General features: G+C 38.9%; 3 protein-coding genes across 3 annotated transcripts; all 3 read left to right on the plus strand.

Annotated features, from left to right (window-relative positions):
- Nucleotides 1-19,230: 19,230 nt before the first annotated feature.
- LOC107798197 (uncharacterized) lies at nt 19,231-22,567 on the plus strand. The gene is made up of 9 exons (XM_075243007.1): nt 19,231-19,513; nt 19,599-19,685; nt 19,769-19,831; nt 19,915-20,065; nt 20,153-21,060; nt 21,225-21,389; nt 21,450-21,593; nt 21,750-21,936; nt 22,021-22,567. The coding sequence occupies exons 1-9, from the start codon at nt 19,231-19,233 to the stop codon at nt 22,565-22,567; spliced, it is 2,535 nt and encodes an 844-aa protein (XP_075099108.1).
- Nucleotides 22,568-22,593: 26 nt separating this feature from the next.
- On the plus strand, nt 22,594-23,076 carry LOC142175990 (uncharacterized). Its single transcript, XM_075243008.1, has one exon. The coding sequence runs from the start codon at nt 22,594-22,596 to the stop codon at nt 23,074-23,076; it is 483 nt and encodes a 160-aa protein (XP_075099109.1).
- Nucleotides 23,077-23,104: 28 nt separating this feature from the next.
- LOC107798198 (uncharacterized) lies at nt 23,105-24,121 on the plus strand. The gene has a single exon (XM_016621167.1). The coding sequence runs from the start codon at nt 23,105-23,107 to the stop codon at nt 24,119-24,121; it is 1,017 nt and encodes a 338-aa protein (XP_016476653.1).

Raw genomic sequence — 24,121 nt, forward strand, 5'->3', positions numbered from 1 at the left:
ACTACCTCGAAGTCGATCACCTAGAATCCTTGAAGTCGATCACTGAAAATCCTCGAGATGCCTTGATGATCATAAAATTGAACCGTTGATTTCTACTGTATACAGATAGTCCTCATGTTTCCTAGAGCAAAGTGATAGGAAACGATTTTGAACTCCTACTCCTGAAGCATCATCATCATGACATAAGCCCATCAGAGCATTAAATGTCATAACTCAAAAGCCGCACAAGGGTCGCCGTCAAACACGACTATCTAGAAGCCCACGAACCACTATTAGTTCGTCTTTTACACTGCCCATATGGCTTCTATAAATGCATCAGTCGTTTGATAATCCACACTTTTACAACATCTTCAAGCTTTCAAGGCCAAATCCATCCTCTTTCACATTCTTTCTTCGTCTGTTCTTGATTCCTTACTTACTTTCTCAAAAAAGCCTTTCCACCACCATGGCTAGAAGCTCTAGAACAGTGCCTCGAAAAGAGGATGTTGTCTCTTCTTCTCGAACATCCAAAGGAAAGCCCAAAGTGATACCCACCGTTGAACAGTGTACCCCTACCGAGTTCAACACGGTGAAGGATTTTTCCATCGAGAGACCCTTGTCTACACCGGGTCAATGCGACCACATGTCCCGGTATATTAGCATCATGACCAATATAGGGAAAGTGAAGGAAGACTGCCAATAGAGGGAGGCAGTGCTGGTTGAGATCCCCCATTCTAACGAGAGCATAACAGACCACAAGGCTGGCTTCCTTTATGTATATACATACCCATTCACTTTGGGTTTGGTTGATTCTTCAAACCCTTCTTCCCCAGCAATAGATCCGGTCATTCTCGACTTCTGCAACAAGTACCGAGTGACGCTCGGCCAAATCTATCCATCTTTTTGGAGAATAGTCTACATGCTCCGCCATTTATCCAACAAGGTCGAGGGTGCGACCTTTACCCTTGACCATTTGATTAGATTGTATAGCCCTCGACTTTATCGAGGTTTGATTAAGCTTCAACCTCGATCCAAGAAGCTGTTTTTCTCAAGCATTGATAAGGACAAGGATCGAGGGTGGATGAGCAGGTTTGTCCGAGTGAGGGCCTCGGACATCATCCCGGCCGAAAGGATGCCATTCCCAGAGGAGTGGAATATGCAGTATAAGTACCTTTCCTTCAAACTTGCTTTATTGTCTTCTTATGTCTCTTCCAAAAAATGATCTCCTCTTGGTTTTTGCAGCTACCATTTGGTATCCTGAAGCGGTTCAGGATCTACCGGGATGGATTAGGCGATTGGATGCTTCATTCCCATTTCTCGGGCGGTCTTGGCCCGACCTGGCTAAAATGTGGTGGGTGGCCAAGAATCATGGTAAAACCCTTCTTGCCACTTCTATCATATTTTTATATTTCTTCCCCGTATTCTCCGTGCTGATATATTTTGGCCACTATGTTTGCGCAGGCCTTGGTGACAGAGTGCAGATGAGACTGCCTCCTGACGGTGAGGCGGAGACTTCGGAGCCTGATAAGGTCAAGAAGAGGAAGAAAAAGGCGGTTGTTGACTCTCCTGTGGCAAAGAAACCTAAATCACGCATGGCTCGAGCTGCTTCCAGGACCTTAACTCCAACTTCCGGAGCAAGTCCCAGTACTGGGGATGAAGATGATGATGAGGATGAGTACCATTTGGTTCAAAGGATGAGGTTGGGCATGGATGCCCCCTAGGTACCTATGCCGATGGTTGCCGAGCGAGAACAGCTGATTCGACTTGAGCTCAAGCTTCAGAGGATCTCGAAGAGGCCGCGGATACGGTCCACGAGCCTTTGGTCGGACGTGATGCAACCTCTTTCAAGGAGACCGTTTCTGTTGGTTCCAAAGGGTCTGGCCCCGGAGCTTCTCTGCGATGGAGCTTGCCCCTTAGCGACATCGACACCCTGGGCGGCCTTAATTTGGCTCGTCGGTTCTCGAATAGGGAACTCAAGGACGCTCAGGACCCAAAGGCTACCTACGTGGAGGGTACTCCCAAGGGGGGAGACGGGCTTGACAACTTCCTTGATGGCGTTAATGATGTTAGTGAAGACATTGATCTCGATGCTCCCAATGCTATCGAGGCAGCGGAGAAGTTCCAGCGGTAGGTGATAGTTGTTCATGTATACCTTTCTAGTCTCAAGAATTTTTCCTCATTTTTCTGACTCTTCTGTTTCGTTGTGGTCTAAGGAGATGTATGATCACACCTTTTCTAGACTCCAAGATGAGCTTTTATGCCGTGAAAAGGAGCTCGAGAATCTCACATCGGGGCTACAAGAGTCGGAGGCCTCCTTGTCCCGAAAGGAGAAGGAGTTAAGCGAGCTTCAGGCGAGTTTGGAGGGAGTGCTCCGAGAAAAGGCTAACCTTGCTGAGCAGATAGCATGCTATTCGTAATTCGTTCGTCGTTCTCTTAATTCGACGTTTACTGACTTATCTTTTCCTTTGCAGATCGGGCAGAAGAATGTGGAGATCCTCGAGCTGAGGAGGCGAAACGAGGTAGCGACTCGGAATTGGCATCGACCCAGGGTCTTCTCCAAAATGCTCGAGAAGAGACTGATACGTGATCTACGGCCAAGTTCGAGGTCAAAGAAACAACCGCTATTTATCTGACAGACGCCGCCACTGTGAATCAAATAGCCCGAGATATATCGGTGGAGGCCGAGCAAAAACTGATTTGGGATGTTGCTCACACTAGTGCAAAGGCGAGGAGGCAAGCCTTGGAAGAAGCCAATTCTAAAGGTGTCGATCTCTCAGCTGAGATCGAGGAAGCCCGAGAATCGGAGGGAGAGTTGGCACTCTTAGTTGCTTTGGACGAAGGTCCCAGAGATGGTTCAAAGGGCAGTAACGATGGAAAGTAGGCATGCGTCACCTTTTCTTCTCTTTTTTCTTTTTGTGTATGTATTCCCAGGGAAACAGGTCTTGTAAAGACACCCCTTGTAAATATATTTTTTGGCAATGCAAGAAAATTTTTCTGCTTCAAGTCTTTAAATTCTTTATATTCCAGCGTTCATGCGGAGTTAGCCTTCGAATTTTGATGTTGGCTCTTCGGAGTTCATACTTAGACCAATCGGGACCCTCAAGATTGGGCACCAATCGGGTCTCAATATTTCCCAAGCATCGCATGACAGCATTATTCATGTGACACAGTAGTGGGGCACCCGGGATGGTCCCACCAGCACATTTCCAAAAAAGCGGTGCTATCATGGTCAGACCTAATTGGTCTTCTGGATAGGTGAACAGTCGTCGCTTGCCTCTATATATGCATTCGCTCATTTCTTAACTGGAGATTCTACTATTCTGGGTAATCATCCCTCTCATAGAGCTTTTGTTCTTTGTGCTAGCTCTTTCGTCATTTCAACTCACAGCCTTTGCCCAAATTTTCATCCTCATCTTCCTATTTTACCGTAGCCATGGCTGCTACACCGAAATCCATTCATCAAGGGAAGGAGAGTTCTGCCTCTGTTCCGGGTGCGATCGATGGTACACCGCCGGTATTCTGTGAGCTGACCTTGAGGTGCTTCATCTTGAGAAGAGACTTTATGTTGGAGAGACCTCCCAACGTTCAAGGGCATCGGTAGCATGCATCGAGGTTCATCTCCTCAATAGGGGAGGAACACCTTGAAATGATTAGGAAAGACTACAGATGGGGAGAAGGAGTGGTATTGCAGGTACCTTCACCGGAGGAGAGTATCATGACCCATGTCGAGGGGTTTTTGAGCGTATATACGTATCCTTTTACGTTGGGTCCCCCCGACAGGGTCGTGCCTGAATTCTGTAGGAGGTATCAGGTTACCCTAGTGCAGGCTCACCCATCCCTTTGGAAGATAGTGCTAATGAAAAGGTACTTTGCGGATAAGGTCGGGCTCGAATACACCCTTAGTCATCTCGTTAGGTTATATCAGCCTCTGCATTACCAGGGCTTGATTACTCTACGATGTTGATCCACCCGGTCCCTTACCGTTAATGATGAAGAGGACGAGGATCGAGGGTGGATGAGCCGGTTTGTTCGAGCACGGATAGTCGATATTATCCCTGGAGAGTTTTTGCCATTTCTTGAGAAATGGAATTTCACACGTAAGTGGTATACTTGTATTTTTATAGCTTTGTCCATAGTGGAGGCGGGATCTGTAAAGGCATTTTTTCATTTCATTCTTTTTTAGCGATGCCTTGGTTGCCGAACGAGGTCCCTGATCTGGCTGAATGGTCTCGTAAGCTGGCAGCTTGCTCAATCTATGATAAGCGCAACTGGCGAGACCTGTCCAAGGGGATATGGGAGTCAAATCATCATGGTAGGTGTTTAGTGGCTTGTTTCTTCAGAAAGGTACTTTCTTTTTAGCGCACTAACTCTGCCGCCGCAGGTGTTGGAGGTTTTTTCGAGATGAGGTCGTGCCCCCTGGGGGAGGAGGAGAGATTGTCGACCTCGGGGTCGAGGATCGATAATAAACGAAAAGAGTCTCTGAGGTGTGAGGATGCTCACGCCAGGGCGAGTCCTTCTTTGAGGTTCAAAATAGATGAGTCGGCCGATCTTCCGGCTTCGGAGGCCTCTGTTTTTGAAAAAACATTTCTCATTCCCGTCGAAGGTACTTCGAGGGACAAGGGTCATGCGGCACCTTCCTCTTCTCCTACCGAAGGCACTTCGGGGGAAACTAAACCATCGAACGTAGGCTCGACCTTTGGTGAGGCTCAACATCTTAGCTTTTTGGTAAGCTTTGGTAGCCGGTATAGGCTTCCTTTGGTTTTGCGCCCTCCCTTTCTTATTGAGTTTTCTTTTGCAGGCCTTTGACAAGCTTAAGTTCGAGTTGCTTCGTCGTGAGGCCAGGCTGTGGAAAGCTTTGGATGGGGAGAAATCCCTTAGGCTCCTTTGTACGAAAAAGGAAGATGAGTTGGTATACTTGCAGTGTGAGGCGGATCGAAGTCAGAACTATGAAAGCCATCTCAAAAAACAGGTAACCAACGTAGCCATATCTTATCCTCAAGCTTCATTTAGGTTATCACTAGAGGATGCATGATGCATGTGCCACTCCTATCATCAACCATGATACGTCTTACGTCAGTATCAAGTACACATAAAGTAATGACATAGTGAGGAATGACCAAACTGTGGGTATCTGACTTATCGAAGATGATACTTTCTTTGAGTTTATTATACCGTTTGTGGGTGATTAATCGCTTGAGCTTATGGGTGGTGGTGAGCTTCATGTTGTTGATGGATGCGTCATCACCTCCCCTGATGATCATTTGAATGGTCCGAACCGGGAAAGGTGGTTTGGGCAGCCCCTAATGCTATTCTCTCCCTCTGGCAAAGTTGGACCTCCCTCGATCTCTCATTAACTATTTTAGGTGGCCTTGGTGAAGCATGTTCACGACCTCCTGTCTAAGGGCAATACAGTCCTCAATCTTGTGACCCCGTTCCTGGTGAAATTCACAAAGGGCGTTTGACTTTCTGGTGCTTGGTCCGGATTTCATCTTTTGTGGCCACTTTACCTTTGGGCCGAGCTTTTCCAATGCGTAGACTATTTCTGAGGGGGGAAACACAAAACTTGTGAGCGGATAACAAGGGGGGCATCCCTCTTTCATTTCGGTGAATTCCTATTCGCAGCCTGGATGGACCTTCATCGTGATATAGAGGCGGCATGAGGGTGCCTCTGATGTAAGGCTGATGTCTTTCTCGATTAGGTTGTGACCCTACTAGATCTCTTCTGCTTTCGTTTCTTCAGTCTTTCCTAGACTCCATTTGGACCGAGGTCAGGCGTTGAGTAGGTCCGTTGAGATCATCCTTGTCGGCTCTTACCTTGGTACAGTAGGTGTTGTGTATCTCATCCCAAGTGGTTGGAGGGTATTTCATGAGTCGGCTTAGCAACTTCTTGGTCGCCCGCGACCCACTTTTGCTCAGTCCATTCTGGAAAGTTGCCACCGCCATTCCTTCAGATATATTCGGAAGGGTCATGTTGAACCGGGCAAGGAAGTCTCTAAGTCCTTCGCTAGGTGATTGTTTAATGGAGAATATATCGTTCACCCTTGCCTCCGCTTTCTTGGCCCGGGCATGAGCAGTGACGAACTTGTCAGCCATTTCCTCGAACGTTTCTATGGAATGCGCAGGTAACTGCGAGTATCAAGTGAGGACCCTGCCGGTTAAGGTCTCTTCAAACTTATTCAGCAATATGGAAGATGCTTGTTCCTTTGCGAGGTCATTGTCTTTCACTGCAATAACATAGTGGGTCACATGATCCTCTGGGTCCATCATACCGTCATATATTTTCAAGTATGGAGGCATTTTTAAAGTTTTGGTATAGCATGTGGTGCGTCTTCGTCGATATACAGTTGTTCCACAAACTGGTTGGCGTCCCGCTTTGGTAGGAGTTTTGGGGCGCCTAGTATCTTATCTACCCTTTCTTGATGCTCTCTCATTTGGTCACAGAGTGCTTTGTTCTCATTCTCCATCTCTTTTATTTTTCTAAGGATGGCAGCGAGGGCATCGTTACCTGCATCATTAACAAAATGAGTGATACCTGTCGAGGGAGGCCAGGTGTGTTGCTTATTGGTTGTTGTGGTGATATCGATTCGCACACCTTCTCTGCTCGCCATTTGAGCGGGTTTTTCAAGTATATTATTCAGTGTACTCGTTAGTATGCTTCTAGTAGCTTTTTTACTGCCGGTTGTGCTTCTTCCGTAGTGGACGTAGAGGCTCCCCTTCCATAAGAAGCGATAACGCTGCTATGAAAGGGGGTGAATCACTTCGCTTGGGTGAGGAGCTTAGTGTCAAGTTTTCTTCGTCTTCTCTGTGAGCCTCATTGATGGTACTTAGGAGATTAGTAGTAAGGCTTTCCACTGCTTTTAGTCTTTGTTCTCCATTTCCTGCCATGTTAGATTATGCAAGCAGGGGAAAGAAAATTTTGTACTTTGCTATCGATGTGTTTTTGTAGATCTAGAAAGACTATGATTTTGACTAGAAAGTCCCCACAGACGGTGCCAAATTGTTTGACCAAAAAGTGTAGTACTCTTTGTTAAACTAACTAAATGATAACTGATGTGAAAGGTGAATCCTAGTCAAGCATAATAATTTTTAGATCTAGCTAAGAGTTTAAGTGATACTGTTTACCTGGTGCCCAGAGTCGTGTATTCAATCATTAAATGCACACTTTAGAGAATAAATGAAGAATGAATGATGAGCATTAAATATGGGAAATGGCAATAAATGTAAATAAGAAGAACAATTCACCCAAATATCAAATGATGTGGAAGATTCTTCCTTCTGACAACGAAATGTGGCAGTAAACAAGAATATGAATAATGCTTTCTTGGATCATGTGAGTGAAAGAGAAGAATAATCGATAAAATCAATCACTACGGAAAGGTGAACTTTGTATTTTCTTTCAAGGGTCAACTTCTTACAATAGTTTTTTCAGAATAAATCTCTCGTGCCTCTTTCCTCTCTTTTCTTTTCCCTTTATATGGAATGTTTTCTCGAAACCCTAAAAAAGTACAACAAAGGGAATATTCAAGAGAATATTCACATCTCTCGTCCCGAGATAGTGAGCACCTCCAGTGCTATAATGTTAAATGGCAGATAAAGCCTTCTATTTATACGATGATAATGCGAAAAATGGTCTACATAACACTCAGGAAACCCTGATACCCAAGTGGGGCTGGACAGTCCTTTAGTTCTTGTCCTTAGTAATAAATATCGTACACTCAATCCCCACAAGAATTTAGCAAGTTTAGCTCTAAACAAAATATCATTTTACCTAGAACAACTGGAAAAATTTACCTTATTTCGCCTTTGCAATGACCATAGATGTCGAATAACAGGTACATTGTCAAATTTCTCGTTTAATCGGCATCACGTCATAGGAAAGCTAAAGCTCCATATAAATGTCTCTATTTTTATTTTTGGGGTAACTGCGTCTAAATATCGTGATTCCTAGGCACGCCAAGCCTTAGAAAAGAACATCAATTGCATTTCAAGTGTCTCTCCTTCTTTGGCATTCTTATCATCAGCTTTTATCACCAAGCGAGGAACTTTTTTGGATGTCGACTATCCATTAATGTGTTTATTCACAAGTGTCAATACTCTAGGTACCTACACGTTTTTCTGCAACATTATAGTAAAATTTTCTTCGCCAAATAGCAGAAGATGTTGAGAGCTAAAGGAAGTCTATCCAGATGTTTGGCAAGACCCTTCTCTTTTATCTGTCTCTCTTGATTGAGAGTAGACATAAATACCCTACCCCCATACCATTTGAGATGTAAATATGTTGCACGAACAATTTTTTTTGAGGCTAGCATACAATATTTAAGACCAGATTATGTGGTTTTCTATTTGTATATAACAATATATGGCTTAAGACATCAGATAATCTAAAATTTTGTCTCAACTGTAAACACAACAGTGAAGAGAACATTAAGCAAAGATAAGTTGAGATCAACAATTTGTTACAACTTTAGTATTAAGAGTCGGTATATATGTTGGTAGGAGCTAAAGATTATACCCGGTATGAGCTAAAGGATTATACTTGGTAGGTGCTAAAGATTCAACCCTCCACAAATAAAAATCCTACAAAGAGATTTGAAGCATAAAAGACCTCAAAACCTCAAATGAGGTAAGCACAACTACTTACCCACCGTAAACAATATCCTCACTTAAATTGGAACAAGAATACATGGACAAAATAAAAGAACCGAGTAAAAATCAAGAATCTTTACCTTAAGAGCAAGGAAACGCTTATTGGCCTTCGAAGCAATTCCTGAAATGAAATCGACAGATGTGGAAGGGGAATCAGAAAGAGAACAGCCCTTTTATGCAACAAAGTAAGACTACCATAAATCAGCATACAACTTTAAAAGAGGAGCTATCAATTTTTTTTTATGTCCATCATAATTCCTTTCGGCCAATTTCACAGACATTTCTAATACGAACCCAATGCAGTTTGAGTAATAACAAACTCAAATATGGTTTTACTGCACTTCGATAGAGCTAAAATCGATAAAACTTAAAACTAAGCTAGGGAAAGATTAATTTGAAGACGCACAACATCGAGCGCAAACAATATACCACCAATTAGCTAATAATTTTAGACAAAAGTAGTCTACATATTTTATCCAAATTCTGAACATGAGAACGCAATATTCTGCAGATTTAAAATGCTTAGTCAAATGTTTCTAGCTTCGTGGAGAAATAGCTACAAAGTTTTATCAAATGAACACAATAGAGGATAGGGGAAACATGTAAACAATTCCATGTGATTGGCAACTAAGCACTTATCATCAACGAAATTATACTCTATTAATGGAACATCAAATGTATTTGTCTTCATCCCTTCGGACCCTCATTAACAATTAATAATTTTTGACAGAAAGCTACTTCAACCTCTAGCTAGTTTTTGAATCTCTTTTATCCAAGTAAACTTATCTTTGTGTAGATTTCTCATTCTTTCCAACCATGAATAGGACCTACAAGCTGAAGTGAGTGGCATGTAATGTATAAGAACAATAAATCATCAACTTTTTGTTGGTCTACGGATCCTTTGCTAAAATTGCATGTTCACGTTTCATAAATTGATTTGGTCCATAACTAACTGAACAAATATAGATATGATCTTTTGGCATATAATTTGAAGCCGTGAGTTAAAGTTAAGGCCAATCATAGTTTCTTTCGGGCAATTTCACAAACATTTCTAATACAACCCCAATGGCAAGATAATAGACTCAAATTTGTTTTTACTGCACTTCGACATAGGCCGAACAGATTAAAATTAAAAGTAAATCGGGGAAAGAGCAAGTTGAACACGCTGAACAGTAAGCGCAACAACATGTCACCAATTAGCCTAAAATATTACACAGAAGTAGTCTAAATCTTCTCTGCAAGTTCAGAACATGAGAAACAAACATTGTTCAGATTAACAACCCATTAAATCTTAAATCGGATTAAGGGCGGTAATCATACCTTTACTGTATATCATACAAATAGCAAGAGCTCGGAAGGGTTTGTCCAGGTATGTGCAAAGGAGGAACTTGAGAAATCATCAAAGAAGAAGGGGAGAAACTTGAGATCAGACAAAACATAGGAAGGCGGAGCCATGAACGACGTGTCAAACCTAGAACAAAGCGGGGCAGCACCTGTCGAACTATAACGTCGGGTATTTTGATTAAATTACAATTAAACCCTTGTGACCCGATTTCTAACCGGATGCTGCTCTATTGTTTAACCAGATGAAGCTCATCATTCCCACTTATTAATAGTTTTGATTTAAGTGGTTGGGTGGGCGGCTATTTGGGTTAATTCTTCTATAAAGAACATCATGTTATAAATAAAGACTGTAAAGTAAAGACAAGTATAGAGAGAAACTGATATATTATTCGAATTCAAACTGATGTACATAATGAATTGAAATCTCGAAGAAAGGAAGCTACTGTGTAAGCTGCTACTATACCAGATATGAATAATCTTCTACTAAGAGTAATGTTTATCCATAACGGAGTACTGAAAGGATAAGCTCATTGTACCAGGTATAGATAATCTTCTACTGGGGGTAATGTTTATCCATAATAAAGTACTGAAAGGATAAGCTCATTATATCCGGTATGGATAATCTTTTACTGAGGATAATATTTATCCATAACAGAGTATCGAAAGGATAAGCTTATTATACCCGGTATGGATAATCTACTACCGGGGGTAATGTTTATCTATCACCGGGTACCGAAGTGATAAGCTTCTTCAGGAGGCTTATTTCCAATAGAGTACTAAATAGATAAACATATTTACGACGGAGTCCCATATGGATAAGCTTCTTCAGGAAGCTTATTTACAATGGAGTACTAAATGAACATCCATAATATCATATATTTATAATACTCCCCATTGGATGTTCATTAAAGATAATGTGTCTCATTAAAATCTTACTAGGAAAAATCACGTGGAAAAAATTCTAGTGAAGGAAAAAGAGTATACATATTTAGTAATACGCATTGCTAGGTGCCTCATTGAAAACCTTATAAGGAAAATCCCATGGGAAAAAACCTTAGTAACGGAAAAAGAGTGCATCACGTATTTTACTCCCCCTGATGAAAACCTTGTTTCAAATATTTGAGTCTCCGCATTGCAATCTTGTATACCATCTTCTCAAAAATTAAAGTTGGCAAAGATTTAGTGAATAAATCTGCTGGATTATCACTTGAACGGATTTGTTGCACATCAATGTCACCATTTTTCTGAAGGTCATGTGTGTAGAATAATTTTGGTGAAATGTGCTTCGTTCTATTTCCTTTTATAAATCCTCCCTTCAATTGGGCTATGCATGCAACATTGTCTTCGTATAAAGTTGTATGTCTTTTTTCACATTTCAAACCACATTTTTCTCGAATAAAATGAATTATTGATCTCAACCATACGCATTCCCTACTTGCTTCATGAATATCTATTATCTCAGCATGATTTGAAGAAGTAGCAACAATAGATTGTTTTGTATAGCGTCATGATATGACAGTACCTCTATATGTAAATACGTACCCGGTTTGGGATCGAGCTTTATGGGGATCAGATAAATAACCTGCATCTGCATAACCAACAAGATCTGCACTATCTTTGTTAGCATAAAACAAATCCATATCAAGAGTTCCCTTTAAATATCGCAATATATGCTTAATCCTGTTCTAATGTCTCCGTGTAGGAGAAGAACTATATTTTGCTAGTAAATTAGCAGAAAATGCTATGTCAGGCCTTGTAGCATTAGCAAGATACATTAGTGCACCAATTGCACTGAGGTAGGGTACTTTGGGATCAAGGAGTTCCTCCTCCTCTTCTGGAGGTCGAAACAAATCCTTATTCACTTTAAGTGATCGAACAATCATTGGTGTACTCAATGGGTGCGCTTTGTCCATGTAAAGCGTTTTAAGACTCTTTCTGTATAGGCAGATTGATGGATAAAAATCCCGTCTGCTAAATGTTCAATTTGCAGACCAAGACAAAGTTTTGTCTTTCCAATATTTCATCTCAAATTCTTTATTAAGATATTCAATTGACTTTTGAAGCTCTTTTGGAGTTCCAACAAGATTTATGTCATCAACATAAACAGCAAGTATAACAAATTTTGATGTCATTTTCTTTATAAAAATACATGGACAAATAACATCATTTATGTAACCTTCTTTCAGCAAATATTCACTAAGGCGATTATACCACATGCGCCCAGATTGCTTTAAACCATACAAAGATCTTTGTAATCTGATTGAATACATTTCCTGAGATTTTGCTTCAGGCATTTTAAATCCTTCAGGAATTTTCATATAAATTTCATTATCAAGTGAACCGTACAGATAAGCTGTAACTACATCCATTAGATGTATTTCAAGCTTTTCATGTAGTGCTAAACTGATGAGATATCGAAATGTTATGGCATCCATAACAGGTGAATATGTTTCATCAAAATCGACTCCAGGTCGTTGTGAGAATCCTTGTGCAACAAGGCGAGCTTTGTATCTTTCAACTTCATTTTTATCATTCCTTTTTCGCACAAAAACCCATTTATGACCAACTGGTTTTATACCAGCAGGTGTTTGGACTACTGGTCCAAAGACCTCTCTTTTAGCAAGTGACTTCAATTCCGATTGAATTGCCTCTTGCCATTTTGGCCAATCAGATCTTTGTCGACATTCTTCGACAGATCGAGGTTCAAGATCCTCACTATCTTGCATAATATTAAGTGCAACATTATATGCAAAAATATTATCCACCACTATTTCAGATCGATTTAAATTAATCCCATCACCGATCGAACTTATTAAAAGTTCTTCACTTACATGACCTTCAGGTTTATTGATTTCTTCAGGAATCTTAGAACTAATCAGATCTTGTCTTTCATTAAAATTTACGAATTAATTAGTTCGGTAGTGATCGGTGCGGTTGATCACGCCCAATTATGCCTTATAAAAAGGACTAAGCGGTCGTTGCAAATATAATCCGGTTTACAAGTCCGGAGTCGAATCCCACAGAGAACTAAGGCTTAGCTACAACTGTTCAATATTGCTAAGAAGACAAGCTCGAACAATTCCTAAGTTATAAATATTAAGATTCTTATATCTAATTAACTAAATAATTAAATTAGTAGATTAACAACTAAAGATACTACGGGTTGGAGAAAAGATTAAGGAGGTCTAGAGTTATGATTTCCCCAATTGTCGGAATCCTTCCCGCTATATTTTCTATAAATTTGCCTAAGTCTTCTCTATCGACCATGAGCACTATGACTGTCGTAACTCTCTTCCGAGTAATTACAACAATATACTAGATATATTCTCCCGAATTACGCTAACTAGCTTTAATTTCAGCTCACTTAGATCGCACCCAAGGTTCGTTATCCTTAATCTCACCTTTAAACCCTCCGTATTGATCCCTCATATACGTTAGGAGTGATGTTGTTCAACAACTACCTAAATATGCACTCTCTCCCGAGTAATACATACTAAATAGGAACAGCTAATTGAGGGCCCTTCAATCAACAGCAATAAACATATAGTTGAACAAATAGAGATAATACTACGACAATCTATATTAATATAACGAAAAAATCATCCTTCAACAGGTTCCATCGAAACCCTATGAATAACAAATTAGCTATTCATAATAGTATGCATAACTACAATACTGGAATTCATAACCAATAATGAAAATAGGAAGAAGGAAGTGAAAAACTCGTAGAAGAATTCTCCGCCTTGCTCCTAGTGTGTTCTTGCCTCCTTAGGTCCAATCTTCGGTCTCCTTAGCCTCCTTATGTCTAAATTATGTCAAAAGTATGTCCTCCTTCTCAAAATAGCGTTTTTACATGTATTTATACCTAGTAGGGTCGGGTCCGGACGAAAATACCTTTTTCCGTGCGAAATAGGATAATCACTCTGTAAACTTTGCACTACCGCACTGCATGGGGTGACGCGCCACGCGGGGCGGCAGTGGAAAAGCTCAGATTGCTGATTCTGATAGGCTGCAGAAAATTTCCACAGGCACAACGCACCGCTATCTGCATCATGCGCCGCTGTAATTCGAATTTGCGAAAATGCAAAACATGAAAGTTGTAGATCTTTCAAATAGCTTTCCAACTATATATTGTGAAGCCCAAACGGAGTTCTGAGTGAAAAGTTATGTGCATTTTACTAGACAATGCATCATATGCCCGCTCGATTCTTCATTCCGTTCTTAACTATCATTCGTCGATCCCCGAATACGATCCTGACTTGATTCCTTGGGCTTTTACTCAGACTTCAAAGCTCCAAATCACTTAAACTCATTCCATAACATCTACATAGCTCGAAATCACTCCTTCAAGGCATAAAACACATAATTAGTGCAAAACACTAGCGATTAAAGCTCAGACTCAATTAAAGTGCAGTAAATTAGAGTGTAATAAGAGACTAAAATACGCAATTATAGCCTATCATCATTTGTCGATTTTCTTTTTCGAGAATTTCGATTCTTAGAACACAAAGGCGTACCACGCTTCAGGTGTGCTTTAGGTTAACTAGCTCTCATGCTAGTAGATGGTCCTATTGGGATATCAATTCGGATAGACACATTCTCTGCAGGGATATGTGACTTAGTTATCCTTTTCAAATCAGTAAATACGTCTGGCATTTGATTTGCTATATTATGCAAATGGATGATCTTCTAGACCTCCTGATTACAAATTGGGGTACGTGAATCAAAGTGAGATAATGATGAAACTTTCCACACAATTTTTCTTTTGATTTCCTTTTTCTCTCCCCCTAATTGTGGGAAATTTGTTTCATCAAACCGACAATCTGCAAATCGAGCAGTAAATAAATCTCCTATCAATGGTTCAAGATAGGGAATAATAGAGGGTGATTCAAACCCAACATATATTCCTATCCTTCTCTGTGGTCCCATCTTATTGCGTTGTGCTGGTACTATTGGCATATATACAGCACATACGAAAATTTGTAGATGGGAAATATTTGGTTCATGACTAAAAACTAATTGTGACAAAGAATATTTATTATAATGTGTCGGTCTTAGACGGATAAGTGATGTTGCATGCAAGATAGCATGGCCCCAAGCAGTAGTGGGCAATTTTATTTTCATAAGTAGTGGTCTTGGTATCATTTGCAGGCGTTTAATAAATGACTCTGCAAGGCCATTTTGAGTATGAACATAAGCTACAGGATGTTCAACTTTTATCCCAACTGATAAACAATAATCATAAAAAGCTTGAGATGAGAATTCTCCAGCATTATCAAGGCGAATAGCCTTTATAGGATAATCTGGGAATTGTGCCCTTAATCGAATTATTTGGGCTAATAGCTTTGCAAACGCCAGGTTGCGAGATGATAGTAGGCACACATGAGACCATCTTGAAGATGCATCTATTAGGACCATAAAATATCTAAACAACCCACTTGGTGGGTGAATAGGTCCACATATATCCCCATGTATACGCTCTAAAAAGGCAGGGGATTCAATACCAACCTTCATTGGTGATGGTCTAGTGATCATTTTTCCTTGATAACAAGCATCACAAGAAAATTCGTCATTTGTAAGAATCTTCAGGTTCTTTAATGGATGCCCACTCGAATTTTCAGTAATTCGTCTCATCATTATTGATCCAGGATGGCCCAAACGGCCATGCCAAAGCACAAAAGTATTTGAATCCGTAAACTTCTGGTTTACGACAGAGTGTGCTTTAATTGTACTAATTTTGAATTGTATAAGCCAGAAGATAAAGTCGGTAACTTTTCTACAATGCATTTCTGGCCAGAAATATTCTTTGTAATACAAAGATATTCCACATTCATTTCATCTATTGTCTCAACATGATACCCATTTTGGCGGATATCTATAAAACTCAACAAGTTTCTTCGGGACTTGGAGGAGAATAATGCATTGTCTATAATGAGTTTTGTTCCTTTAGACAGAAATATAATGGCTCTTCCGGAGCCTTCAATCAAACTTATATTACCAGAAATTGTTGAAACATTTGCTTTTTCCTTATGCAAATAAAAAAAGTATTTCAGATCCTTGAATATGGCATGAGTTGTTGCACTATTAATAACACAAATATCTTCATGATTTGTCTTTGATCCAAACATAATTTGAGAATTATCCATATTCTTCAAAATGACATAAATAAAATATATTATAGTAAACATCATTATTAATGCATAACTTTTATTTATGTACAATAATTACATAATCATATTATCTATTACAAACAACAATAATTAAAATATTTACATTTTTACAGATTCACCACCGATTACATGACTTGTTTCTCCTTTTGGGAGTGCAAAGTAATCAGCTACATCTAAATGCATGAAGTCTAAATTATCTTAAGAAATAAAATTTGCTTCAACATTTTTCTCTGTCTTCTTTAGGAAGGCTTGATAAAGCTCAACCAAGTGTTTTGGCGTATGACAGGTACGTGACCAGTGCCATTTTCCTCCACATCTATAGCATGCATTTGGTGCTTGCACCACTTCATGTTTTTGTTTCTTCCTTTTCCATTGCTGGTGGCAAGGAGGGTTCTTTGGTGCATTATTATTACCATGATTAGAGTTTCTTCCCCGACCATGACTGGGGCCACGACCTCTTCCACGTCTAGCTTGGTGGAAGTTCGTCTCATTCACTTCAGGAATGGACAAGAACCAGTAGGTCGGCTTTCATAGTTTTTCATTAATAACCCATTATGTTGCTCGGATATTAGAAGATGTGAGATAAGTTCAGAATACTTTTTAAATCTCATCTCTTGATATTGCTGCTACAGGAGCATATTCGAGGCGTGAAAAGTGGTGAAAGTTTTTTCCAACATAACATGATCAGTAATATTATCATCACACAATTTCAATTGGGAAATAATTCTAAACATAGCAGAATTATACTCACTTATAGATTTAAAATCTTGTAGCCTTAGATGAGTCCTATCATAACGTGTCTATGGAAGAACGACCATCTTCAGGTGGTCATATCTATCTTTCAAATTATTCCACAGTATGACTAGATTTTTAACAATAAGATATTCCATTTTCAGGCCCTTATCAAGGTGATGACGTAGGAATATCATTGCTTTGGCACGGTCTTGGTTTGATGCCTGATTTTTATCCTTGATGGTGTCTGCCAGACCTATCGCATCAAGATGAATTTCAACATCAAGCACCCAAGACATGTAGCGTTTGCTCGATATATCCAGGGCTACAAATTCAAGTTTAGAAAGATTTGACATTATATAGAAACAGAAAGTTCGTACCTCAGATAATTTCAAAGTATTTGCTCGAGATGGTAGAGTCTCGTGCTGATAACGTATTATAAAATAAAGACTGTAAAGTAAAGACAAGTATATAGAGAAAGTGATATATTATTCGAATTCAAACTGATGTACATAATGAACTGAAATCTCCTCTATTTATAGAAGAAAGGAAGCTGATGTGTAAGCTGCTACTCCAAGCTACTGTGTAAGCTGCTACTGCAAGCTACTGTGTAAGCTGCTACTATACCAGATATGGATAATCTTCTACTGAGAGTAATGTTTATCCATAACGGAGTACTGAATGTTTATCCATAACAGAGTATCGAAAGGATAAGCTTATTATATCCGGTATGGATAATCTTCTATCGAGGATAATGTTTATTTATAACCGGGTACCGAAGTGATAAGATTCTTGAGGAGACTTATTTCCAATAGAGTATTAAATATATAAACATATTTACGGCGGAGTCCCATGTGGATAAGCTTTTTCAGGAAGCTTATTTATAACGGAGTACTAAATGAACATCCATAATATCATATATTTATAACAATTATTATTATTATTATTAATTATTATTATTATTAATGTAAATATTACTACTATTTAGAAGCGGGAATACTTTAGAAGCTATTTATTATTAATGTAAATATTTATAACAATTTAAACCCCTTCTCTGAATATTTCTTTGCGAAAAGCAAGCTTTCTAGAAGCTAACCGAACAAAATACTTTACCTTGTACGGAGCTTTGCACTTTCAAATATTCTTTCATAGTTATTTGGAGCTTATCTTACTTGTGGAGCCAAAATTTATGTAGTAGTTTTTGAATGTAAATTTGCCACTTTGTTATCTTTGGTGCAATTAACTGTCGGATGATATGCTTGGAAAAACTAAATGATTCTTATGCTCCTCTACGAGAGGAAAATCCATGAAAAGTAGAAGCCATTGTTAAAGGAATATAAATAATTTGAATGGACAATTTACTGTCAATGTCCAAGTTTTATGCAATAATGATTCTAGAATTGGATTGACTTTATTTGAACGTTTTTATAGGATTGTTGATAAATATTTGTTGAAATTTCGAAGGCAAATTGACCCATCCTTTCCTTCTCAATAATTTTGTCTTTACTTTTAACATATCTTGGCTTGAAATTAATCTTATAAAGCCTAATACTACGCTCCTAAAAGCTCTATGATGTCGATGTTTTGCAGTAATACTTCTACGCTCAAATTTTCTGATTGCCTTCATATTCCCTATGAATAAATTCCTGATCGGTGAATTATGACTGAAATTATATTTTTGGCTTTGTAGAATTGCTGACGTTTCTCCTACGTTCAGTACAATTAACATACTTCCAGAAGAAGTTCAACACTGTAAAGGTAACCAACTATCTTATTTTCGTATATTCGTGCACATTAGGTCATATTAATGCGTACATTGTTGCTTATTTCTGTTGTACTGCCAATGGTTGTTGATGTCCACTATTTTCTTCTGTACAATTACTTTGTTTATTCCTTGTTTATAAACTGACTTATGTGCGTAATAAAAACTTTGGCTTGACATATTCGCTCTTTAGTTTTTGATGTCGTATCACGGCGTCCACTTTCTTTTATTTCACTTCGGGTCATGTTTTAGTTAGATTTTTCCCGCTTAGTTAGCGAAGCTATACCTTTGGAAAAGTTCCTTTGCGCGGATGTTACACTACGAAGAAATTGTTTTTACAAATAATTATAACTGTTCCCCCTATAGGTACAAAAAGTTGATGTCCAGAGGTATTTCACTTGATTCCAATGTTACTTGTGTGAAAACTAATAGCCAAAACGTACGTCTTTTTCGAAAACATACCATGACATTATGAATTGCTTCCCATATTGTCTTCCTTGGGGTAACTATATCTGTTCAAAGATAGCCTCAATTTTGTCACTTCGTGCCCTGTGATATGCATCTCGGTGATAAAAATTAATACAATTCTAAAAGACTATGACAATTTGCACAGTATCATTTAAGAGTAGATACTACGATTCTGATGGATCATACAAAAAAAACAAGCAACCTCTATCAGAAACGGATAGGAATGTCAACATGCGCGAAAAAGACAAAGCGATGTCCGCAGAGAAAAAGCAGAAGTTGCTACTACAACGTCGACTTAAATACCAAGAGTCAAAGACATGTGCACCTGCTGAGAATATAACTGTGGATTGCCTGAATGGAATAATGGATCCACCTGAATGCTCTACGACCACTTCTTACATTCTGCATCCAGGTTAGAAGATACGGTTCTCACATCGCTTTCACCTTATCTCGCACTTTAAATAGTCAACTTCCTTTATGCTTTCTCTTCGCTGTAGCTTTTACTACGTCTGAGGATCATCCTCCGCCTTCTACTTCGGGTAATGAAAGAGATGTAGTGCAACCACTTTCTATCTATGAAAAAGGTGAGTATGTCGCCTTCTATGCTTACTTTTATACTACTTGTCATCATTTGGTGCCATCTAAGGACCACCTAACTTGGTCTTAGGTTCAACGTCAGCAGCACCCGGTGAGCTACGTAACAAAGACTCCGAAATAGTTACATGTACAGGTTCGTTTGGCTTTCTGTCTGCTGAAATAATAATTGTTTCCTTTCGTTCACCTTAATTTTAACCATCTATTTCCAACATACAGGTCGTGCACCAACTACAAAGTTTGCTCCAATTACCGGTCTATTGCGTTCAAACTATGTTCCGCTGAAGAAAATTCCAATCTGCAAATTTTGCGCAGCAAAGAGATTTGAATATGAACCGCCTGCATTTTGCTTTGGTAGTGGAACAATAAAGTTAACTTCTCATCAAATGCCTACCAAACTGTGAAATTTATTTCTTGGAAACAATGTGGAGTCTAAACACTTCCGAACATACATTAGAACGTATAATAACCTTTTTGCGTTCACCTCACTTGGTGTAAAGTATGACAAAGATTTAGCAAAGAGAAACTTTGGTATCTACACATTTAGAGTTCAAGGGAAGATGCACCATTGGATAAATAATTTGCACCCTATAGATGACAAACCAAGAAATATACAGTTATACTTTTATGATAATTCCAATGAGCTAGCACATAGGATGGCATGTTCCGACAAAATTCACGAATCAGTAGTGAAAGAATTGATGGATATATTATCAATAAACCCATATTCTGTGTTTTTACGATCTTTGGTACATGTATCGAACCTTCAAGATTTCCACATAGCCCTCAAATGCGACTTAAATTTGGACCAGAGAGTATATAATTTGCCGACTTCATCTGAAATTGCAGCAATATGGACCGAGGAAAATGATGGCGTAGCCTTGAATGCACCACATATTCTAATTTACCCTCGCACTGATCGAACACAAATAGTGAATTACTATTATGGCTGTTATGATGCATTGCAATATCCGCTATTATTTCCGCTAGGGCAAAGTGGCTGGCATTGTGGTATTAAGAAGCTCCCAGTAAATTGTCCTGCGTACTTAAGAACTGCGCATCACGAAGAGGTACCAAGTATAAGAAATGTTACGTCACTTGACGGATATCTTGAAATGGAAGCTAAAATTCTTAAAAAGGGACAGCGACGAAGAGATACTGTTTCTGTTCGTGAGTATTATTGTTACAAATTACAAATGAGAAATGATGATGAAGATGAAATATTGCATACTGGAAGAATATTTCAGCAGTATTCAGTTGATGAATACATTAAACTCGAAACACAAAGGTTGGATTTCGCAGCGTTCAATCAAGATTTATTTAGGACGGCTATGCTAGAAGGACTTCTTGACATCTTGCGATTGGGTGAACGCGATGCTTCTAATATCGGAAACAAAATTTCCTTCCAAGCTCCTTCATTGGAGGGCCTCGGGATATGCGACAACGATACATGGATGCTATTGCGCTCGTGCAACATTTCGGTAAACCTGATTTATTTATAACTATGACATGTAATCCCTCTTGGACAGAGATAAAGGAACATTTAATTCCAACTGATGAGTCGCATAATAGGCCTGATTTGATCAGCAGAGTATTTAGAGAGAAAATAGAAGAATTCAAAAAGGATATACTAAAGCGAAATATCTTTGGAAAGGTAGCAGCTTTTATGTACACTGTAGAGTTCCAAAAGCGAGGTTTACCACATGCTCATTTTCTTATAATATTAACTAATGAATACAAATTACTTACTCCAGCGGCTTACAATAATATTATTAGTGCTGAAATACCTGATGAGAATGCAGAACCAGATTTACATTCGCTTGTTCTTAAACACATGATGCATGGTCCATGCGGTAATCTAAACCCAACAAATTCTTGTATGAAGAAGAAAGGTTACTGTAAATTCAAGTATCCAAAAAGTTTTGCGGACCAGACATCAAAAGAAATAGAATCTTACCCAATTTATAGAAGACGCAATATAGGGTTGGTGGTAAAAATAATAGAACAATACTTGGATAACTCATGGGTTGTTCCATATAATCCTTTTTTGCTAGGCAAATTTGACTGCCATCTGAATGTTGAAATATGCTCCGATATTAAAGTTGTTAAGTATCTTTATAAGTATATATGTAAAGGACATGACAAGATTGCATTTTCGGTACATAATAACGACACAAACGCAGAAATAGATGAAATAAAGGCTGCTAGATGGGTGTCGCCTCCCGAGGCTATGTGGCGCTTGTATGGTTTCTCGATTAGTGAAATGTTACCGACCGTATGACCTCTTCAACTTCATCTTAAGGGGCAACATTCTGTTTTATTCAGAAGCAGCGCAAATGTAGATACACTTGTAAATAATCCGCTGATTAAGCAGACAATGCTAACACAATTTTTCGAAATGAATAGAACAAACGCTGAGGCTATGGAGCTCAATCTATTATACCAGGAATTCCCTGAACATTTTGTTTGGTCTTCAACAGAGAAGATGTGGACACCTCGGAAACAACGACATGCTATTGGTCGTGTTGTAACATGTCATCCAACGGAAGGTGAGCGATATTATCTTAGAATGCTATTAATGAATATTAGAGGACCAAAATCATATAAGGATTTACTAACTGTTAATGGAGAACGTTGCAGCACCTTTAGAGAATCAGTGGGATTACAAAGTGACAATAGTTTGCTTGAATGCATGTCAGAAGCAGCAAGTTACCAGATGCCATACAGTTTGAGACGTTTATTTGCTACATTACTGATTTACTGTAATCCTACGAATCCAAGACAACTCTGGGAACAATTTGAAGAGCATATGTCTGAGGATTATACGTTGGTATCCAATATTAACAAAAAAATATTTGATACCAAGTTTTGAACCATATTAACGACATATTACACTCTATGGGTGGTGACATAAATGAATACCACCTCATTACTGAAACAATAAGGCCTTCAGTAGCGGCAAAAGAGGTACACTTTGAAAGGACCATCACGGTGACTAATGAGGATATACTATTACACAAAATGTTGAATAAAGATCAACTTAAAGCATACAATATAATTACAAAGAGAATTTTTTCAAACAAAGCTGGAGCATTCTTCATTGACGGACCTGGAGGAACAGGGAAAACCTTTTTATATCGTGCATTGTTGGCAACTGTACGATCTAAAGGGTATATAGCATTGGCAACTGCCACTTCCGGTGTAGCTGCATCTATACTCCCTGGTGGACGAACTGCACATTCACGTTTTAAAATACCAATAAATACTGACGACAATGTGAGCTGCAACATCAGCAAACAAAGCTCACTTGCCTGTTTGATTCAGGATACAAAATTAATTATATGGGATGGAGTATCTATGGTGAAAAAAAAGAATGATTGAACTCCTTGATTTACTTTTGAAGGACTTAATGGATTCAACGATACTATTTGGTGGAAAAGTTGTAGTTCTTGGAGGTGACTTCAGGCAGACATTACCGTTAGTTCGGAACGGAAAAAAGGAAGATTTCATTAATGAAAGTTTACTATATTCTCATATTTGGGAAGAACTTGAAAGGCTGCGGCTATTCGAAAATATGAGAGCGAAAGATGATCCTTCATCCTGTAATTATTTGTTGCAAATAGGAAACGGAGAAGAAAAAGTAAACTCAACAAACAAGATTGAAATTCCAACTTCTTTGATCATTCCTTATACAACTGAAAAGGAATCTTTGGATAAATTATTCGCGATAACTTATCCAGACGTGCATAAATTTTTTTCCTCCTCATGCTACACAAGTTCCCGCGTTATCTTAACAACTAAGAATGATTTTGTCGACGATATCAGCGACATGCTTGTTGCTCGCTTCCCAGAAGAATCAAAAACTTTTATTGGTATTGATGAAACTACTGAACATCATGATCAATCACAATTTGAGGATCTGTTGCACAGTTTAAATCCACCTGGTCTGCCTCCTTACAAATTGACATTGAAACAAAATTATCCAATTATATTATTACGCAATTTAAATCCATGTGATGGTTTATGCAATGGAACACGTTTGACTTGCTGTGATTTTAAGTCGCATGTTATTAGCGCCAATATTTCAGTTGGTCACTTTAAGAATACACATGTGTTTATCCCCAGAATACCACTATTATCATCCCAAGATGAAAAAATGTCTATTCCATTTAAAAGGACACAATTTCCTGTAAGACTTTGTTTTGCAATGACTATAAATAAAGCGCAAGGTCAAACATTAGATTTTGTTGGAGTTTATTTGCGAGAACTTGTGTTTTCGCACGGTCAACTTTATGTGGCTTTGTCCAGAGCAAAGAGTTCGAACTGCGTGAAAGTGCTAATCCGACCGACTATACCAGGTAGCGCGGACGATCACTACACAGATAACATTATTTACAAAGAAATCATCCAAAAAGCTACTTTATAG

This window comes from Nicotiana tabacum, chromosome 22, assembly GCF_000715075.1.
Source record: "Nicotiana tabacum cultivar K326 chromosome 22, ASM71507v2, whole genome shotgun sequence".
Taxonomy (NCBI): Eukaryota; Viridiplantae; Streptophyta; class Magnoliopsida; order Solanales; family Solanaceae; genus Nicotiana; species Nicotiana tabacum.